This window comes from Moschus berezovskii, chromosome X (genome assembly GCF_049115385.1).
Source record: "Moschus berezovskii isolate FMDL1 chromosome X, NW_MosBer_1.0, whole genome shotgun sequence".
NCBI lineage: Eukaryota > Metazoa > Chordata > Mammalia > Artiodactyla > Moschidae > Moschus > Moschus berezovskii.
This window is the reverse complement of record NC_142488.1, coordinates 56,876,748-56,894,605: the sequence shown is the minus strand read 5'-3', so window position 1 is coordinate 56,894,605 and position 17,858 is coordinate 56,876,748. Positions and strand designations below refer to the sequence as shown.

The 17,858-nt window shown below is 38.6% G+C and overlaps 1 protein-coding gene across 1 annotated transcript in view; it reads left to right on the top strand.

Annotated features, from left to right (window-relative positions):
* The window catches only part of JADE3 (jade family PHD finger 3), a 150,709-nt gene that overhangs the window by 111,080 nt on the left and 21,771 nt on the right, over nucleotides 1-17,858 (top strand). The window contains exons 6-9 of the mRNA XM_055393892.2: nucleotides 6,199-6,389; nucleotides 9,541-9,752; nucleotides 14,743-14,910; nucleotides 17,154-17,270. Of these exons, the coding sequence (XP_055249867.2) occupies nucleotides 6,199-6,389; nucleotides 9,541-9,752; nucleotides 14,743-14,910; nucleotides 17,154-17,270 (688 nt within the window). The remainder of the gene's footprint in view (nucleotides 1-6,198; nucleotides 6,390-9,540; nucleotides 9,753-14,742; nucleotides 14,911-17,153; nucleotides 17,271-17,858) is intronic.

Genomic DNA, 17,858 nt, shown 5'->3' with positions numbered 1-17,858 from the left:
TGATTAGATATCCAGAGAGGCCCCTATTTCTCCTTGGAATGTAAATGTTTGATTAACTATGTTACAGACAGCAGTACTTTCTTCACTAAACTCTAGACTCAAATAGGTAAACAGCAATGCAGCATTTCCACTTGGATGTCCAATAGACATCTCAGACTTAAAATGTCCCAAACTGAATTACTGATGTTCTTCCCAGACTAGTTCCACCTGTAATTTTATACATTTAACTGATAGCAGATTCATTCTTCCTGTTCAGTCTTTCAGACCAAAATTCATAGAATCATCTTTGATTCTTCATTGCCTCATACCCCATATTCAATATCAAAGGAGGTCCCTTTGGTTCTACTTTCAAGATTATATCAGATTTCATATGTATAAGTTAAAGGAAAAATGGCCCCTAGTGATATATGGGAGCACGCTGCCTCCCACTCCACTGCTGTATTTCACCATCATGCTTCTCTCACCTCCCCATACTGTCCTTGCCCCACTCTTCAGCTCTTTTTCCTTTCCGTTTTAGGCAGCAGCAGTCTACCATTTTGCTTTCAGTTATGAGAATCAATAAAGAGCACTTTTATATACACATCTATCTTATTTAAAGTTTAAAGCAGTCTTTTGGTGGTTTTTCCAGTTACTATTGCTGTATAAATTGTTTTTTCAGTTACTGTTGCTCCCCAACTTATTGTCAGGCAGCCATGTTTTTATACTTATAGGTTGTGTGGGTCAGAAATTCAGACAGGGCACAGTTGGGATGGTTAGTCTCTGCTCTATGATGTCTAGGGCCTTAATGAGGAAGACTTGAAGTTTGGGGTGACTCAGTGGCTGGGGGCTGGAATCGTCTAAGTGTTTTTTCACTAACATGTCTGCTCCCTGGGCTGGGATGATGTAAATATTGCACGTGGCCTCTCTGATTTGGTTTCCTCATAGCATGACAACCTCAGTGTAGGCAGACTCTTCACAGGCCTTAGGCACAGGGGTCCATATGCATGTGTTCCAGAAAACAGGGTGAAAGCTGTTTTCCCTTTTATGACCCAGCCTTGCAATTCTCATAGCATCACTTCTGCTGTATTCCATTGGTGGAAATAGTCACATGCCCTCCCTGATTCAAGAGGAGGGGAAATAGACTTCACCACTTGATGGGCGAGGGGCAGAGTCACATTGTAGAAGAGCATGTGGAATTTTTAAAATACCATCTGTCACAGAGGTTATAATTGTCCTTTGTTTCATAGATGAGACATGGAGTCTCGCAGAGAAGCAAGAGTGGAAAGATTAACAAGGGGCATCTTGGGAAACTATTCCTAAGGATATTATTAAAAGGGGCTTCTATTTAGTTAGCTTTTAAGACATTTACTCAAGCCTTTTAAAAGTCCATGATGTTATCGTATTTGTGCAATTTTTGTGCTATTCACAAATGATTCTGATCCACTCATTAGGAAATGAAGTCTCTTTAATAATAGTCTCTCCCTGTTAAACACTTAGATCAGCTGAAGACTCACTGAGGACTCAGTGCGCATAAAACACTGGAAGAGGCTGTAGGTCAGCTTAGAGTGATTCCAGCTTCCTTTTAATGCCTCCTGAGTGTCACAGCAGTGTTCACATGGGCCAGAGGTTAGCTGACCTACCCTGAGGAGTAGGTGGAGAGGCCTTCTTTCTATGAGGCTACGCAGGTGTGGTTGTGGGTCCTTTCACCAAAATTGGTCATCCAGGAAGTTACTACACATTCATTTACATTCAAACATTGAAATTTAAAACTGCACTTACTACATCACCCTAACAAAATTTCTCATACCTCTAGGCTTGTGTGCTTTTGCTATTTTGTTCAGTGATCTGATGACCATTCAGAGAATGTCCCTCTACATAGTGTATAGTGGCCAGAGAAGAAAATTACCAAGGAATGATCCTGGGATTTCCACCAGCTATAGCAATATAATGTGTACTTGAAGATCTTAAAGCTGCATTTTACAAAACTCAAAGTAGTATATTTTCACTTATTGTTATAGACCTTCCCTCTGTCATAAGAATTTCTCCTTGTGGGTATCCTTTGGCATTACTGTATCAGCCTATAATTTTTTTATTGTCATAGGCTTAGTCCTTAGATTCAGACATATGAAAAGATGAATGAGATAATATCATCATCATGTTATAAATTTTGCATTGAAATATACACACAGAAAGATAACTAATGCATAACTGTATCATTCAGTTTTCATGATACACTTGTTTAACCTCCACCCAGATCAAGAAATAGAGCATTATCAACACCCAAGAAGCCCTCCTTGTCTTCCCCACTGACTTCATTCACCATAGGTGACAGTTTTGCCAGTTTTTAACCTTCATACTGAGACTGGATTGTTTTGTTCATCATTATGGTTGTGAGATTCATCCATGCTGTTGGATGTAGCATTTCATTAAGTTTCACTTCTGTGTAATAATATTCCATTGTGTGAATATACTACACTTTATTTATCCATTCTGCTTTTGATAGATATTTGGGTTGCTCTGTTTTCAGCTATTATGAAAAATGCTATATGGACATTTTTGTTCATCTTTTAGTGTATATATATATATATATATATGTGTGTACTTTTTAAAGTATATTCCTAGGAGTGGGTTTACTAGGTTATAGGGTATGCATATGTTCAGTCATAATATCTGCTGCCATATAGTTTGCCAAAATGATTGTACCAGTTCACACTCCCAGCATCAGTGGTCCGTTTGTTCCATTTCCTTACAAGCACTTAGTATCTTCAATTTTTGGTCGATCTTTTCAAGTTTAGCCATTCTGGTAGGTAATGGTGATTATTATTTCAATCTGCATTTCTGTATTAACTGATGAAGTTGAGAACCTTTTGAGATTTTTGCCATCTGGATAGCCTTATTTGTGAAGTGTCTATTCAAAATTTTTTGCCCAGTTTTTAATTGACTTATCTGTCGTTTTCTAATTGATTTGTAAAAGTTTATTATACACTGTTGATAAACAGTATTTCCAATCTCTTCCTTTATGGTTAATGACTTTGTGTCTTACTTAAAATATCTTTGTCTATCCCAAGGTCATAAAGATATTCCTTTTTATTTTCTTCCAGAAGCTTAATAAATGTATTAGTTTAAATCAAGAACATCTATAGGTCTACCTTGTTCCACAGGGAATTTGAGGCAGTTAAAATGAATATATAAGCAAAATATTCTTCCTTTTAGAAAAAGATTAATCTTGAAAAAATAAATATTCTATAATTACCTCATAAAACATGCACCAAAAAGCACAGCATATTTAATCTCATAGACTGGAGAATTCATACGCATGTCTTGGCCTTTTCAGTTGGGTTCATTTCAGTGGGAAGCAGGCCTCTGATAGCATTTCCCAAATTTTTAGCTTTCATTAATTATTTTAGAGTTCTACTTTTTCCTCAAATATTTTATTGCCTTTGGCTTTAAAAGCTCCATATGGTTTATAAAAAATTAAAATATGTGATTGTATGTAGTTATTTTATTCAACATACATTATTTGGAATCATAAGTTTCTAGAAGAATGCTTAGGAAATATTCACTCTATATTTACAGAGTGTACTGTGCCTCTGTATATAGGTTGGTACAAAAGTAATTGCATTTTCAGACCATGAATTTTAAATCATTATAACTAGGCTTAAACACATCTTTATTAATCAAAATAGGAACCATTGCAATCAACACATTTTTGCTAACAAGAAATAAGTTTGTTTACTCCTGTAGTGCAAAACTCCATGCTTCAGGATTCGATGAACTCTTGGAAAGTATTCTCTGCCTTCTGCTGGTTGTGGAAATGTTTTCCCTGAGAAAAGTTGTCAAGATGCTTGAAGAAGTGGTAGTCGGTTGGCGAGAGGTCAGGAGAATATGGCAGATGAGGCAAAACTTGATAGCCCAATTTGTTCAACTTTTGAAGCATTGGTGGTGTGATGTGCAGTTGGGCAGGCATTGTTGTGGAGAAGAATTGGGCCCTTTCTGTTGATCAATGCCAGCTGCAGGTGTTGCAATTTTCGGTGATCTCATCAACTTGCTAAGCATGTTTTTAAGATGTAATAGTTTCGCTGGAATTCAGAAGCTGAAGGAAATGGCAACCCACTCCAGTGTTCTTGTCTGGAGAATCCCAGGGACGGGGGAGCCTGGTGGGCTGCCGTCTATGGGGTCACACAGTCGGACACAACTGAAGCGACTTAGCAGCAGCAGTAGTCAATCAGACCAGCAGCAGACCACCAAACAGTGACCAGGACCTTTTTTTGGTGGAAGTTTGGCTTTGGGAAGTGCTTTATCGCTTCTTCTCAGTCCAGCCACTGAGCTGGTCATTGCTGGTTGTCATATAAAACCCACTTTTCATCACACATCACAATCTGATCTAGAAATGGTTTGTTGTTGTTGTGTAGAATAAGAGAAGACACTTCAAAAAGACAATTTTTTAAAATTTTCGCTCAGCTCATGAGGCACCCACTTAATGAGCTTTTTCACCTTTCCAATTTGCTTCAAATGTTGAACGACCATAGAATGGTTGATACTGAGTTCTTTGGCAACTTCTCATATAGTTGTAAGAGGACCAATTTCAATGATGCTCTCAGTTGTTGTTACTTCCAATGGCCAGCCACTACACTCCTCATCTTCAAGGGCCTTGTCTCCTTTGCAAAACTTCTTGAACCACCACTGCGCTGTATGTTTGTTAGCAGTTCCTGAGCCAAATGCATTGTTGATGTCGTGAGTTGTCTCCCCTGCTTTACAACTCATTTTGAACTTGAATAAAAAAATTGTTCGAATTTACTTTTTGTCTAACATCATTTCTATAGTTTAAAATAAATATAAAACAGCAAGTAATAAGCCATTAGCAAAAAAGAAAGCAAGAAATGTACATTAAAATGATGTGTAACATAACCATGTTTGTTTAAGGATGTATTCTAATATCAAACGGCAAAATTCAACAATGCAAAAGCACAGTTTCCTTTGCACCAACCTAATATAGTTATGTGTATTCATATGAATACATTTGTGTTTATGAATCATTCTACATACATAGTAACTCTAAAGTAGGGAAACTGGCTCCAGAAGCCTTCCAGAGAAAGTTTTCACTATTTTATATATGTATATATATTTCTTTCTCTCTTTTTTAGATGGCTTACCCTGTTCTTTAAAATTTCCAGGGAATAATTACTCAAATTCCCTTTTGATTTTGTGTTCTGATACTTCATGTAGCATCTAAAACATTGATTATGGAGCTGGTCATTGGTGTGAGAATTTGTTTCTTCCTTTATTTGGTTTCCTTGCCTTAGGATCTTAAGTGTCAGGAGAGGTTAGGGGAAATATGGGTTGACTCAGGCCTGCTAGATAATTTGATGAAAGAATGGGAATCTTTCATCCCATTGTCTTATCCTGGCTCAGACTTACAGTCACTGTCATTTATGGTTGATAAATGCCTTAAGTTTGTATAAATCTATAGCTTCTTGGCTTTAACTCATCTGTTTAAATAGTGAAAAGAGATAAAAAAAATAACAATGGCATTATTAATCATCCAGTTTTTACTGTACACTGTGCTAAGCACTTTATGTATTTTATTTCATATAATCATCACAATAACCCTATAAGTTTGATACTATTATAATTTATGATTATCATCCTTATATTTTAGCTAAGAAAACTGGACTTTATAGAAATTAAGTAATTGCCCAAGATCACCATGTGAATCAGTGGAAGTAAAAAACAGATAGTGTGAGTCTATAGCCTATACTCTTTACTACCATCCAGTATGGCCTCTATGATAGAAAATCATGAGTTTAGCTAAAACTTACCTTTGGTGTGGAATCTGACTGTGCCTTTGTACAGGTATCACTCCTTCTGCTATTTCCCCTTCTAAATAAATGTGATGGCCATTGCACCAAGAACGCACAATGCAACAACATTTTATTAGAATGAGTAGTAGTAGGGACTTAGAAGCCACAGGGTAAATGAAGCATTTCATTAAAAGTCAGAGTATTCACAGCAAATGACAAAACTGAATTTGTAGAACCATTTGCCTTCTAGAAAGGGGTCTTATCATGCCTTTCAGTTGGCAGAGCAGGGGATTTCCCCAGGGTGGGGAGGGAGAACATTTAGCTCTACTGTATGGCCTGAGTGCTGTTGAGCCATCCAGTCAGTGCATGGAATCTGTCATTCATTGATTGTTATCAGTGTCTTTTTTTGCTTTGCTAGGATTATGGCCGACAAGAAAAAGGAGGTCCTATTTGTCCGCCCCCGGAAATATATCCAGTGCTCCAACCCAGAGACCACAGAGCCTGGTTACATCAACATCATGGAGCTGGCGGCATCTGTGTGCCGCTATGACCTAGACGACATGGACATCTTCTGGCTCCAGGAACTCAATGAAGACCTGACAGCAATGGGTAAGTTGTTCCCTCACATGTAACTTGTTCCTTATCTGGATTTGTTATTTTTTTTAAGTTGTCGGGACCATTTAATTTGCTTTCATTCTGTGGCTTTCTTTCTTTTCTGGGCTGTTCATTTATTTTCCTCTTGAATCTTAATGAGGCATTTCCTGAAGTGCACAAATATATTGAAGTAGAGCAGTGGTATTTAAATCTGACCTTTTCTTTCCTTGTTTATGGTAAATATCATGGATCAGGGATGGCATGTAGGTTTCATGAGGCTGTTTCCCAGTTCTGAGTATGAGAATGATCCTGGCTGATTGGACTTCTGGTTGAGAAGGATTCTGAGACTGGTTCTTCACTCAGCCCTGGAGTACTATGATCAGTGAGCAGGGCCAAGGGTAGTGGCACCTCTAACATTGCCACCTAATGGCAAGAAGCTCCAACTTTAGCATTAGGCAGCACCACTGCAACTGACAGGTTGATATGACCAAGGATGCCTTAATGAAGGACTTAGAATTTTGCTGCCTGGAAGAATGGCAGGCCTAAGGCAAAACATCCCCAAAGCAGTTCTTAGCTACCTCCAATGAGTTCTAAAGTTGTCATGCAACTCTCAAAAAATAGAATAAAATGAAGCAAAAACAAGCAAACAAAAAACTTGGAAGTAAACATAGTAGTAATTTTAAAGTAAACATATGCCATACAGTACCATACCAGCAATGTTTGGAAATTTTGGGCTGAAAGGAAGCTCACCTTATACTTACACACAGTTCTTTTTGACCTGTCTTCCATCTAAACAGCGTTTAGGTCCAAGCGGTCCTGTGAAACTCGGTGGTTCTTAACTCTCTGTATGAGATACAGTGAAGGATACATTTGCTTTTGTTTGAATCACATTTGTTCATTGTTAGTACAGGGATCAGTGGTTTTCCTTTTCTTCCCTCTTTTTTCTTTCTTTTGAGGTTGGTATCTGAATGCATGTGAATAAAAAATTAAAATATTAAATTCAGTTTGGCATGATAGTGATAGTTATTCTGCCAGTAACCAATACTTACTTCTTGCTTTTTAAAACTTTTTGTTTAGTGTCTTCTCTTGTTCTACCTTCTAAGAGGAAGGAGAGGAGTCAAAAAAATTTAGGGTGGGAACCACAAAGAAAAGGGAATAAAAAACTGACAGAAAGGGAAAATGAGAGTATGAGGGTATAATCAAATGGATCGATGGCTCCATGTGCAATTCTATTTATGAACCATATAGCATTCATATACACTGAAGACATTACAGTGCTGCCTTCAACATGACACTGCCTTACAACAAAGTCACTTTGGTATCTCACATTAATTCTCTTAGGATGAGTTTTTTTAAAAAGATTTTTGAAACAAAACGCCTGAAGAAAAGCTGCAGATTTAATACAGTATACGTACACCTCGTGCAGTTTATTTCCCCTCATGTTAGCATCTCACTTTACTATGGTACATTTGTCAGAGCTAAGAAACCAGTGCAGGTACAGTGCTATATTACCTAAATTCTAGACTTCATTGGATTTTCACCAGTTTTTCCACTCATGACCTTTTTCTGTTCCAGGATCCCCTCCATGATAGCACATTGCATTTAGGCTTGAATGAGTTTTTAAAAGAGGATAACTTTAATCCAAGCCTTCCTTTAGAGTAAGGTTTTAAGAACTTAAAGTTTTAAAAATAATATTAACTTCAGCATGTTTTTTATTCAGATTAAGGAATTCTAAAAATTGAGAGCTTACTGCATACTATACTATACATGGCACTATACTAAGCAATGTACAAACATGATTTCGTCTCTGTCTCATAAGAAATCAAGAATTTGGTATTATTATCCTTATTTTTATAGATAAGGAAACTAAGTCCTAAAGAGGGCAAATAACTTGTCAAAGCTTCAGTTCAGTTCAGTCGCTTAGTCATGTCCGACTCTTTGCCACCCCATGGACTGCAAAGCTTATGTAACCAATATGGGGTCAAGTGGGAATTTGAATCCAAGTGTTTTTTTAACCAGACACTATAGTCCTTCACTTCATGGGAAAGTGTGTAATTTGTCTTGGCTGGAAAAATTAAACATACTACCTGAGTAGTTTTTGGTTTCATAAGTAACTACAGCATTGAAAAGGTAGTTTATGTGAAATTCTAAAGTTCCTTAGGGTCTTATATTACAAATTAAGTGAAATATTTGGGTAAATTTGTTTTGGATCTTTTTGAGAGTTATTTCTGAGTTTATAAGCTGTTAGGGTAAATACATGTGTGTTCTCACAAAATCATCAGTCCCCTTAAAAAGAAAATTGTTAACTGTTACCAATAGCCATCATATGAATCTTTTAGTTGGGTTATTATGTATAGAAGACTGAGAAAAATTAAAAGTATAGAAGGAAAAGGAATCAAGAGGCAAAAAAAGGTAATTTCAGAATTTCCAATTAGATTTGTGAATGCTAATAAGTTTATTTTATATTATAGTTTGTCATTAGAAAATATTATTGGATTTTCTAAATATCAGATTTGAAAAACAAGTATTTCATATTATAGTCACATATACAGTACCTAGAATTTTCTTTTATGACTTAATACCTTTTTGTATGAAAATTTCCATTAAATGTGCTCATTGGAACTAGTTTGTTGAGAATGAATTGTTATTTATATCCAAATAGTTATATGATTCTAATTATTATACTATAAATTAAAGTGTTCAAAATTACAAAGTTCAGTGAAAGTCCTCCCTCAGTGGGATTAAGAGAAAACAGATTCAGGGGAGTTCCCTGGTGGTCTAATGGTTAGGATTCCAGGCTTTTACTGCCATTGCCCAGGTTCAGTCCCTGGTTGGGGAACTGAGATCCTGCAAGTCGCGTGGTGCAGCCAAAAAAAAAAAAAGAAAACAAATTTAGGAGGAGACTGGCTAGGATTTGGACAGAAAATTGAAAGGGTCAGTGTATATAACTTACAAGGACTATGGTGAAATGTATTTCTCCTTTCATATGTCAAACACTAATTTTAGAACAGCTTTAGTAAAAGATTCTTTAAAATCTGGTTTTAAAATCAGGGAAGAGATGATTTTATCCTTTAGAATCCCCACACCCTTGCACCGGGCTCACAGTAGGTGATTTGGGAATGACAGCTGACTGATGGGTTGATTGATTGTTTGTATTTCTGTGCAGGTTATGGGCCAGTTGATGAGAATCTTATGGAAAAGACAGTAGAAGTCCTGGAACGCCATTGCCATGAAAATATGAACCATGCTATTGAGACAGAGGAAGGGCTAGGCATAGAGTATGATGAAGATGTGATCTGTGATGTGTGCCGGTCTCCAGACAGTGAAGAAGGGAATGATATGGTGTTCTGTGATAAGTGTAACGTCTGTGTGCATCAGGTTAGTGAGAGTGGAGACCGCCACCTCCCCACGGTCACCCTTTCTGAAGCTCAGTGATGATCTCCAGCACCCATATCTGGGTAGCAACTTGCATTTAAGGGTGAAAATACCAACTTGGCCTGGCTGTTCTCCAGTAATTCCTTTAGAAATAACACTTCTTATGATCCCCAAGTTGACTTATTAACTTTAATCCAGGGGGCTAAACCCATGTCTTTATTGTGTATCATCATGCGCAAGCCATTGAGATCGCCTTGTTCAATACTTTTACAGTCCCCTGGGGAGTCTCCTTGCTACCTGCCTGGGAGTCTCTCCTTTGCCTTGGAGTCCCTTTTATATCATCAGGTTATACCCGTAGTCAGTAACCTTGGTGAGTTTACCTGTATCTGGAAGTGCGGACTTCTCATCCTGGCACCCAGAGCTCCTCCATCTCCCAAATATACCACTCCCAGGAAACTTGCTCCACTCTACTTTTAAACAGTAGAATTTTAGGATTGTAAAAAACTGACCCACTCCTTAATTTTACAAATAATACCAAGAGAGATGAAGTGACTTTACCCAACCTCTTACAGCCTTCTCCCATTTCTGGCTAACAAAACTTTATGTATCTTTCAAGATCTAGTTCAAGTCCTTTCTTGAAGTCCCTTACCCTAAGTAATCTTTCACCCTTTTGAACATGTGTGTTTCATTCATTTCATTAATTTATCTAGCAAATAGGTATGCAACACCATCCACGTACCAGGACTCTGCTGCATGCTGAAGACACAGTGATGAAGAGGCAGACATGGTCTTTGCCCCCAGGGAAATCAGAGTCTGGTGTAGACTCTACGAGGAAACTGCCCATTGAGCATAGTATGCCAAACATTTTTGTTGATAGAAGTCCATGCTGCTGTAGAAGTGCATGGGAGGGATAGAGGTTGGGGATAACTTCCAGGAGGTGGCACCCAAGCTGAATCTTAACAGCTAAAGGGAAGTGCCAGAAAAAAACAGCAGCATGTGTTCAGGCAGAGAGAACATGTTCAGGTGGGGTAGTAAGAGTAGGCGAAGTATGTCAGAGGCAACTCAGCAATTCAGAACTGTGGAGAGTGATGGGGTCAAGTAGGAAGGCATGGAGAGTGAGACTAGAGAGGGATACATGGAACATGTGAAAGGCCTTCCCTGATAAACTAAGGAACTTCGGTTTTGTCCTGTCAACCCTGAAGGATATGATTTGTAATTCTGAAATGTCATTCTGGCTACAAAATTACTAAAATGATTAAATAATACAGGAGAGAGAAACCAGGATTTAAGACTTTAATTCTCTGGGCCACCTAACCTAACCCTTTGTATTAAAAAGTATTCAGAATTATTCTGTAGTCAGTTGGGTCTCTTTCTTCCTTTTACTTGCATCCTTTTGGAGTGAATTTTAAAAATTTATCTTCACTCTACCAGTTATTAGCATTTATGTCCCACCTTTAGTGACAGAGAAAATCTTTATCACTTAAGTATGAACTTAAATATATAAATATCTGACAGCACAGGTCCACAGCCCCTTCTCTGCATTTCCAGAATTTTAAAGCTGTGAAAACTATAAGTTTTTATATAACTTTGGCACCAAATGATTTGAGGGAAGATGCAGGACTTACCCAGTGTGAGGCTTTTTGTAGTATTTGTCCATTTTGTGAAAATACTCATATTTTGTTGCTGCTGCTGCTGCTAAGTCACTTCAGTCGTGTCCGACTCTGTGTGACCCCATAGACAGCAGCCCATCAGGCTCCCCCGTCCCTGGGATTCTCCAGGCAAGAACACTGGAGTGGGTTGCCATTTCCTTCTCCAATGTGTGAAAGTAAAAAGGGAAAGTGAAGTCGCTCAGTCATGTCTGACTCGTAGCGACCGCATGGACTGCAGCCTACCAGGCTCCTCCGTCCATGGGATTTTCTAGGCAGGAGTACTGGAGTGGCTTGCCATTATATTTTGTTAGAGAACTATTAATGTATTGTATTTGATTATATGGTACTGCCCTAGTCCCATTAGGGGGTTATATAATATGCCATGTATATACTGTATTACTTTCCTGAGATATGCACAGTTCTAAATTTCCTGATGTTTCTTACCCTAGAGTTTTCAGATAAATGATTGTGGATCTTTAGTAGATTTGAAGGTAATAGTACCAAGATCATCTGTATACGTTTTCTGTTTTTTTCCTTCACAGTTAGGACAAAATATTAATGAATTATTTCCAGGTTCTTTGGCTAACAAAATGTAGCATAATAATTCTCCTTAAAGGTATTTTGCTTTGAAAAAATACCCAGTAATGACTATAAATGGTACCTTTCCTCACATAGAAAGAAATGACAATAACACGTGACCAGGCCTTGCAGAATATGAGCTGGTATGTATTAAAGCTGAATGTTGGTGCCACACAAAGTTTCATATAAGAGAATTCTTCCGAAGTGAGTATGTTCACTTGAATCCTGAAGAGATACTTAGGTTAGAGCTCCCTCTGTTGACTGAAAAGTGACTTTAAATGATTTGGAAGATTTGGTTTACTTAACAGAATTGGGGACATGTTGACAATTGTTTTTATTAAACATATTTTTTCTTCTTCTACCACCATATTATATCAAATATTTGTTTCTTCATGACTACAATACATTTATGGTCAGTGCTTTAGAAGAGAGTTTTATTTTACATCAGTAGATTTTGGATTTTAAAAAGAACTTAAATTTTTTTCATTAAAAAATGTGAAAATTGGGACCATTCCAAGTCCCTTAATGTGTTCCATTTTCTGCTTCTTAGCCCAAATATTGAACACTCAAACTGAGGCCTAAATTAATTTACCTGAAGGTACATGCTCGTAGTTTTTATACCTGTCATATATATAATGTTTGGCACTAAATTTATTAACCCCCTGAAGTTATATGTGAAACATATGTTCGTGCATGTGGCAGTTTTTTTAAAAATAAGAGTCCAGCCTTCATCATTTTGCGGTCTAGGAAAAGTTCAGAGCCACTACAGTGAATTACAAGTTTCTGTGATCTTATGATTAGGAATAAGTCTACATAAGAGCTCAGTAAATGATTTTCTACGCAATAAAATGGCCATGTAATAAAGGGTATTCCTAGAACCAGCTACTGGCTTTTCTTCTGCTGGTCTGAAAGAGGCTCTATTTTAGGGAGGAAGCTTGCTTTCATTTCTTTGCAGACTTTCTGAATTTCAGAAAAGGAAAAAGCTCTGAAAGTTAGGGACCTTATATCCTGCTTTTGTGAGAGCAGCCTAGTTAGAATCCAGCTTCAGTTCTTGAGTGAAATATATTTGTTCTACCAAACCACCTACTCAAGCTCAGCATAGGGAGCTATCCAGCTAAATTGATGATAAAGAACCTACCCCAGTGACCTTACAGTATCACTGAGGAGATGAAACATAACAGTTAAAGTAGAGAAGAATATATGATATTGACCAAGTACCTGATGAGGGAAAACATGTTGAGTTGAGGTTGGGAGTCAGGAATTGGAGCAGACACAGGGGTTATAGTGATCTGAGAATTGAGGTGAAGAACAGCAGGCTTTTTCATTGAAGGGCCAGATAGTAAATACTTTAAAGACAACATATAGCCCCTGTTACATATTATTATTTTTTTAACATTACTTTAAGAATATGGAAACCATTCTTACTTAGCTTGTTGGCCTTATGAAATGGACCTTAAGTAGTTTTCCAACCCCTGGTTTTAGATGCGGTTGGGGGTGGGAGCAGGAGATTTTAGAAGCTTTCTTGCTGTGCATTGGTATGAAGACTATAGCAGCCAAATAGAAGAAGGATTGAAGGTATGAAGGAAAAAGAAGAAAGTTTAGAAATAAATCAGTCCAGGCATGATATGAATAAGGACTTGGATGGAGTAGTTGTGGTGGAGATGGAGAAGAAGGTCAGAGTCTAGTGACCACTCTGAAGGGAGTATTAGCAAGCCCAGGGGACAGTAGATGAAGGAAAGTAGATAATAGGGATCAAGGAATTTGGATCTGGAAGCTGAAAAATATGGTGGTGATATGGATAGAGAGAGTTTGGAAAGGGGGCTAGGCTAGTTGGGGGCTAACATGATAATGACTGTTGGAACTTGAATCTGAGCTGTGGGTGAACTCTCTGGGGCAGGCACAGACTTTGAATCTGCAATGGTGATAATCAGTCATTGGTAAAGGTATGCTAGGCCACCTGGGGAGCCAAGCTATAGTCTCTGGCCCTCAGCTATAGTCTCTAATGGTCAGGATTGAACAGTAAGGGGGAAGGATGGGTGAGATTAGAGGTAGTGAAAAGGAAATCTAAAATATTACCCAATCTAATCTCCCTCCCCCGCCCCATAGTAGTTTATTTATTTATTTATCCATCTTTATTCTGTAAGGAATTTGAAGTGGCTTCAAGAACTCATTATGGAGTATTGTGATTAGTCTAATATTGTGTTTGGTTTAGGATCCATTAAGTCCCTTTTTCTTCGACTGAAGCAAGTAATTGCTACAGTTTGTTGAGAGTACTTTTTATGTACCAGGCACTATCAGGCTCTTTAACATCAGCTCATTTGCTCTTCAGAAGTGTCATTCTGCTTATTTCCTAACATTTTTTCCTTGATCACAACAGTGTATGACATACAGACATTGTTCGGTAAGTATATGACTGACTAATTATAATACATAAGTATTGAGATAGCTTTAGAAAATGGAGGCAAAAAAGAAAAAAATATGTAATCACAAAACTCATAACAGTTGGGCTAACCTTTGAGTGTATATCCTTCTAGTCTTATTCTGTTGCCCTTAAATCAGTTCTCATAGAGAGACATGCTGATCTTAGAACAGATGCTAGAAGTTGCTTTTTATTTTGAGTGTTTTAAAATTACTAAATCCTGGATATAAGCTTGTTTGACCTTTTCTCCTAAAAGTGGAGGGTACTCTGTGACTGTGTACCAGAGTAGACATTGACCCAGTAAGTAGATGCTAACCATTCCCTGCTCTCCTTCCCGTGCCTCCAGGCCTGCTACGGCATCCTCAAGGTCCCAGAAGGCAGCTGGCTGTGTCGCTCCTGTGTCCTGGGCATTCATCCACAATGTCTGTTATGTCCAAAGAAAGGTGGAGCCATGAAGACCACCAAAACAGGGACTAAATGGGCTCATGTCAGCTGTGCCCTATGGATTCCAGAGGTAAGAATTCATCCAGGACTGTGAGCCATTTGTTCTCCCACAACATTCAAACTGATTCAGGCTTCATAGAGATCCTTCATGCCTGCCCATGATTCTGAGTTGATAATGGTTCTCCTTGACCTCCATCACATCCTTCTTGGATGCATGTGAGCCCATGCTAATTAATTTATAGGTGGTACTACCAGTGGTATTGGATAAATTTGGATGAGAGAAGAGGGTATGAGTAGCAGATTTTTTTTTTAAAGGTAAAACCTACCTTAAATACCACCAGGGCTATTCCCTGGTGGCTCAGATGGTAAAGAATATGCCTGCAATGCAGAAGACTGGAGTTTGATTCCCTGGGTCAGAAAGATCCCATGAAGAAAGAGAATGGCTACCCACTCCAGTATTCTTGCTTGGAGAATTTCATGAACATAGGAGCCTGGCAGGCTATAGTCCATGGGGTCACTAAGAGTCAGACACAACTGAGTGACTAACACTTTCACGTTTCACTTTTGCCAGTGGTATTGGATAAATTTGGATGAGAGAAAAGGGGATAAGCAGCAGATTTTTTAAGGTAAAACCTACCTTAAAAGTACCATATCTTGGATTTCCCTGGTAATCCAGTGGTTAAGAGTCTGCCTGCCTTGGGTTCAGTCAGAGGACATGGGTTCAATCCCTGGTCCAGGAAGATTCCACATGCATGGGCAACTAGGCCCGTGCACCACAACTCCTGAACCCTCATCCTCTAGAGCCTGCAAGCTGCAACTTCTGAACTGAAAATCCTAGGTATATACTACGGTATTCTTATGGATATGTGTGCTGAGTCTGACTTTTTTCGACCCCATGGACTGTAGCCCACCAGGCTCCTCTGTCCATGGGATTTCCCAGGCAAGAATTACTGGAGCTGGTTGCCATTTCCTACTCCAGGGGATCTTCCTGACCTAGAGACCAAACCTGCATTGGCAGGTGGATTCTTTACCACTGCGCCGCCTGGGAAGCCCTCTTATGGATACGGAAGTCAGTATTTTTTTTTTTTAATTTGAATAGTGGTTATGTTTTTCTTACTGAGAACATCCAGCTAATAGACATGTGAAATGAACTCTGAGGTTTCTGGCCGGAGAATCACTAATTTCCAGTAGCAAATTCCCCTAGCTAATAAAGCAGATTCTTTCAAAATATTAAAAGCCTGAAAAAAATGGTAAAAGTCTGGAATATGACTCAGGAAGAGTTTTTTCCAAAAGAAGCTTTCTCACCATTGACCTTCTCTCTTATGGTTTCTAGTACCTGATTTCTAGTACATTTGGGCCTGTTCAAGATGTCCCTGATCTTTCTACTGTTGCTTTCTTGATGTGGGTGGAACTTGTACTTGTTTAACTGTCCTTGTTCAGTGGTCCTTCACTTTTTTAAAGTTGTTTCTTAAAAACACATTATATATTTTTAAAGAAAAGGAAAAGAAAACACTTCTTACTAGAAGTTGCTTGACCCCTTATTTTCACTCACACACACACACACACGCACTAATTTCCATCTTTTTTTAAAAAGCATTTCTTTCAGCACTCTCTCAAAAGCTCGTTTCACTTTAAAACTACTTTGAGTACGTCGTTAGGACTCTGCTTCTACTGCAGGAGGCACAGTTCAGTCCCTGATCAGGAAACTAAGATCCTGTACATGTGGCATGGCCAAAAAAAAAGAAAAATAAATAAAGCAAGCAAGCTACTTTGGCTGGGAGAATAGACTAAGCTGGTAATAGTTACATGATTTTAAAGACTGGTTTTAAAATGTTAGCATCCTCATCTTTTCTACTTATGTGCTGCAAATTGCTACTACTTTCCAATAATATTATGTCACTGCCTCTGTTTTTCATCGTTCATTAGTTAAATGAAAAAAACAAGGCATGTGGCACCATCTCAAACATGTAAGAGGTGCTAGATTTTGTGAATCTAGTTCCTTTCCTCAGTAGCTTTCTTTGGTTCCTAAGTAAAGTGTAGATATCTTTGATTCATTAAGGTAACCATGCTTAGTCTCTGCTTCTGCCCTCTCCTCCTATATATGAATTGTTTATATTACTGGAAATGATTGAAGGCCTGAGCAGTGGCTAAAGACAGGTTTCATTTATTCTTAGTTCCATAATAACCTTAAGAGACATGACTCACCTCATTGTTTTGATGTTCTGAGCTGCGAGTAATACCACTCATGGTTTGTGAAAGGTACTTCTGGAATGCCTTGGTGCCTTCTGCCTTATGGTGGTGTTTTATTTGTAGGTTAGCATTGCTTGTCCTGAGAGAATGGAACCAATCACAAAGATCTCCCATATTCCGCCCAGTCGGTGGGCCTTAGTCTGCAGCCTGTGCAAGTTGAAGACAGGTGCTTGTATACAGGTAAGTCCAATGAGAAGTGGTTGAGTAGATTAACACCAAATTAGCCAAACTCACCCTCCCAGTGAGAGCATCCTGCTAACTGAAAGGTTACTCAGGAAGCCACCTCCCACTCACTTCTGGAGCTCTGCTACTGTGCAGACCATTTCTGGAACCGTTTTTTGGATGTTGCCTCTGGACCCTTCAGCTTATTCTTCTCAGTAGCCATGCTGCTGCTAAGTCACTTCACTCGTGTCCGACTCTGTGTGACCCCATAGACGGCAGCCCATCAGGCTCCCCCGTCCCTGGGATTCTCCAGGCAAGAACACTGTAGTGGGTTGCCATTTCCTTCTCCTCAGTAGCCATAGTGGTGGTTAATTTCCATCCTTTGCTGCCAGATCTGATGAATTAGGTGAGTTCTGAAGCTCGATGATCCTGGATGGAAACAAGCCATAACTTCTAAACAACCAGGCCTGTGTTCTTGTGTGGCTCACCCATGGAGGATGGACGACTTGGGTTCCAGGGCAGTTTGACAGTTGATTCTGTTGCTGGACTAAGTGCAACTCACTTGATAGGAAAGATGCATCTAAATGGATAAATTCTGGTTTGACA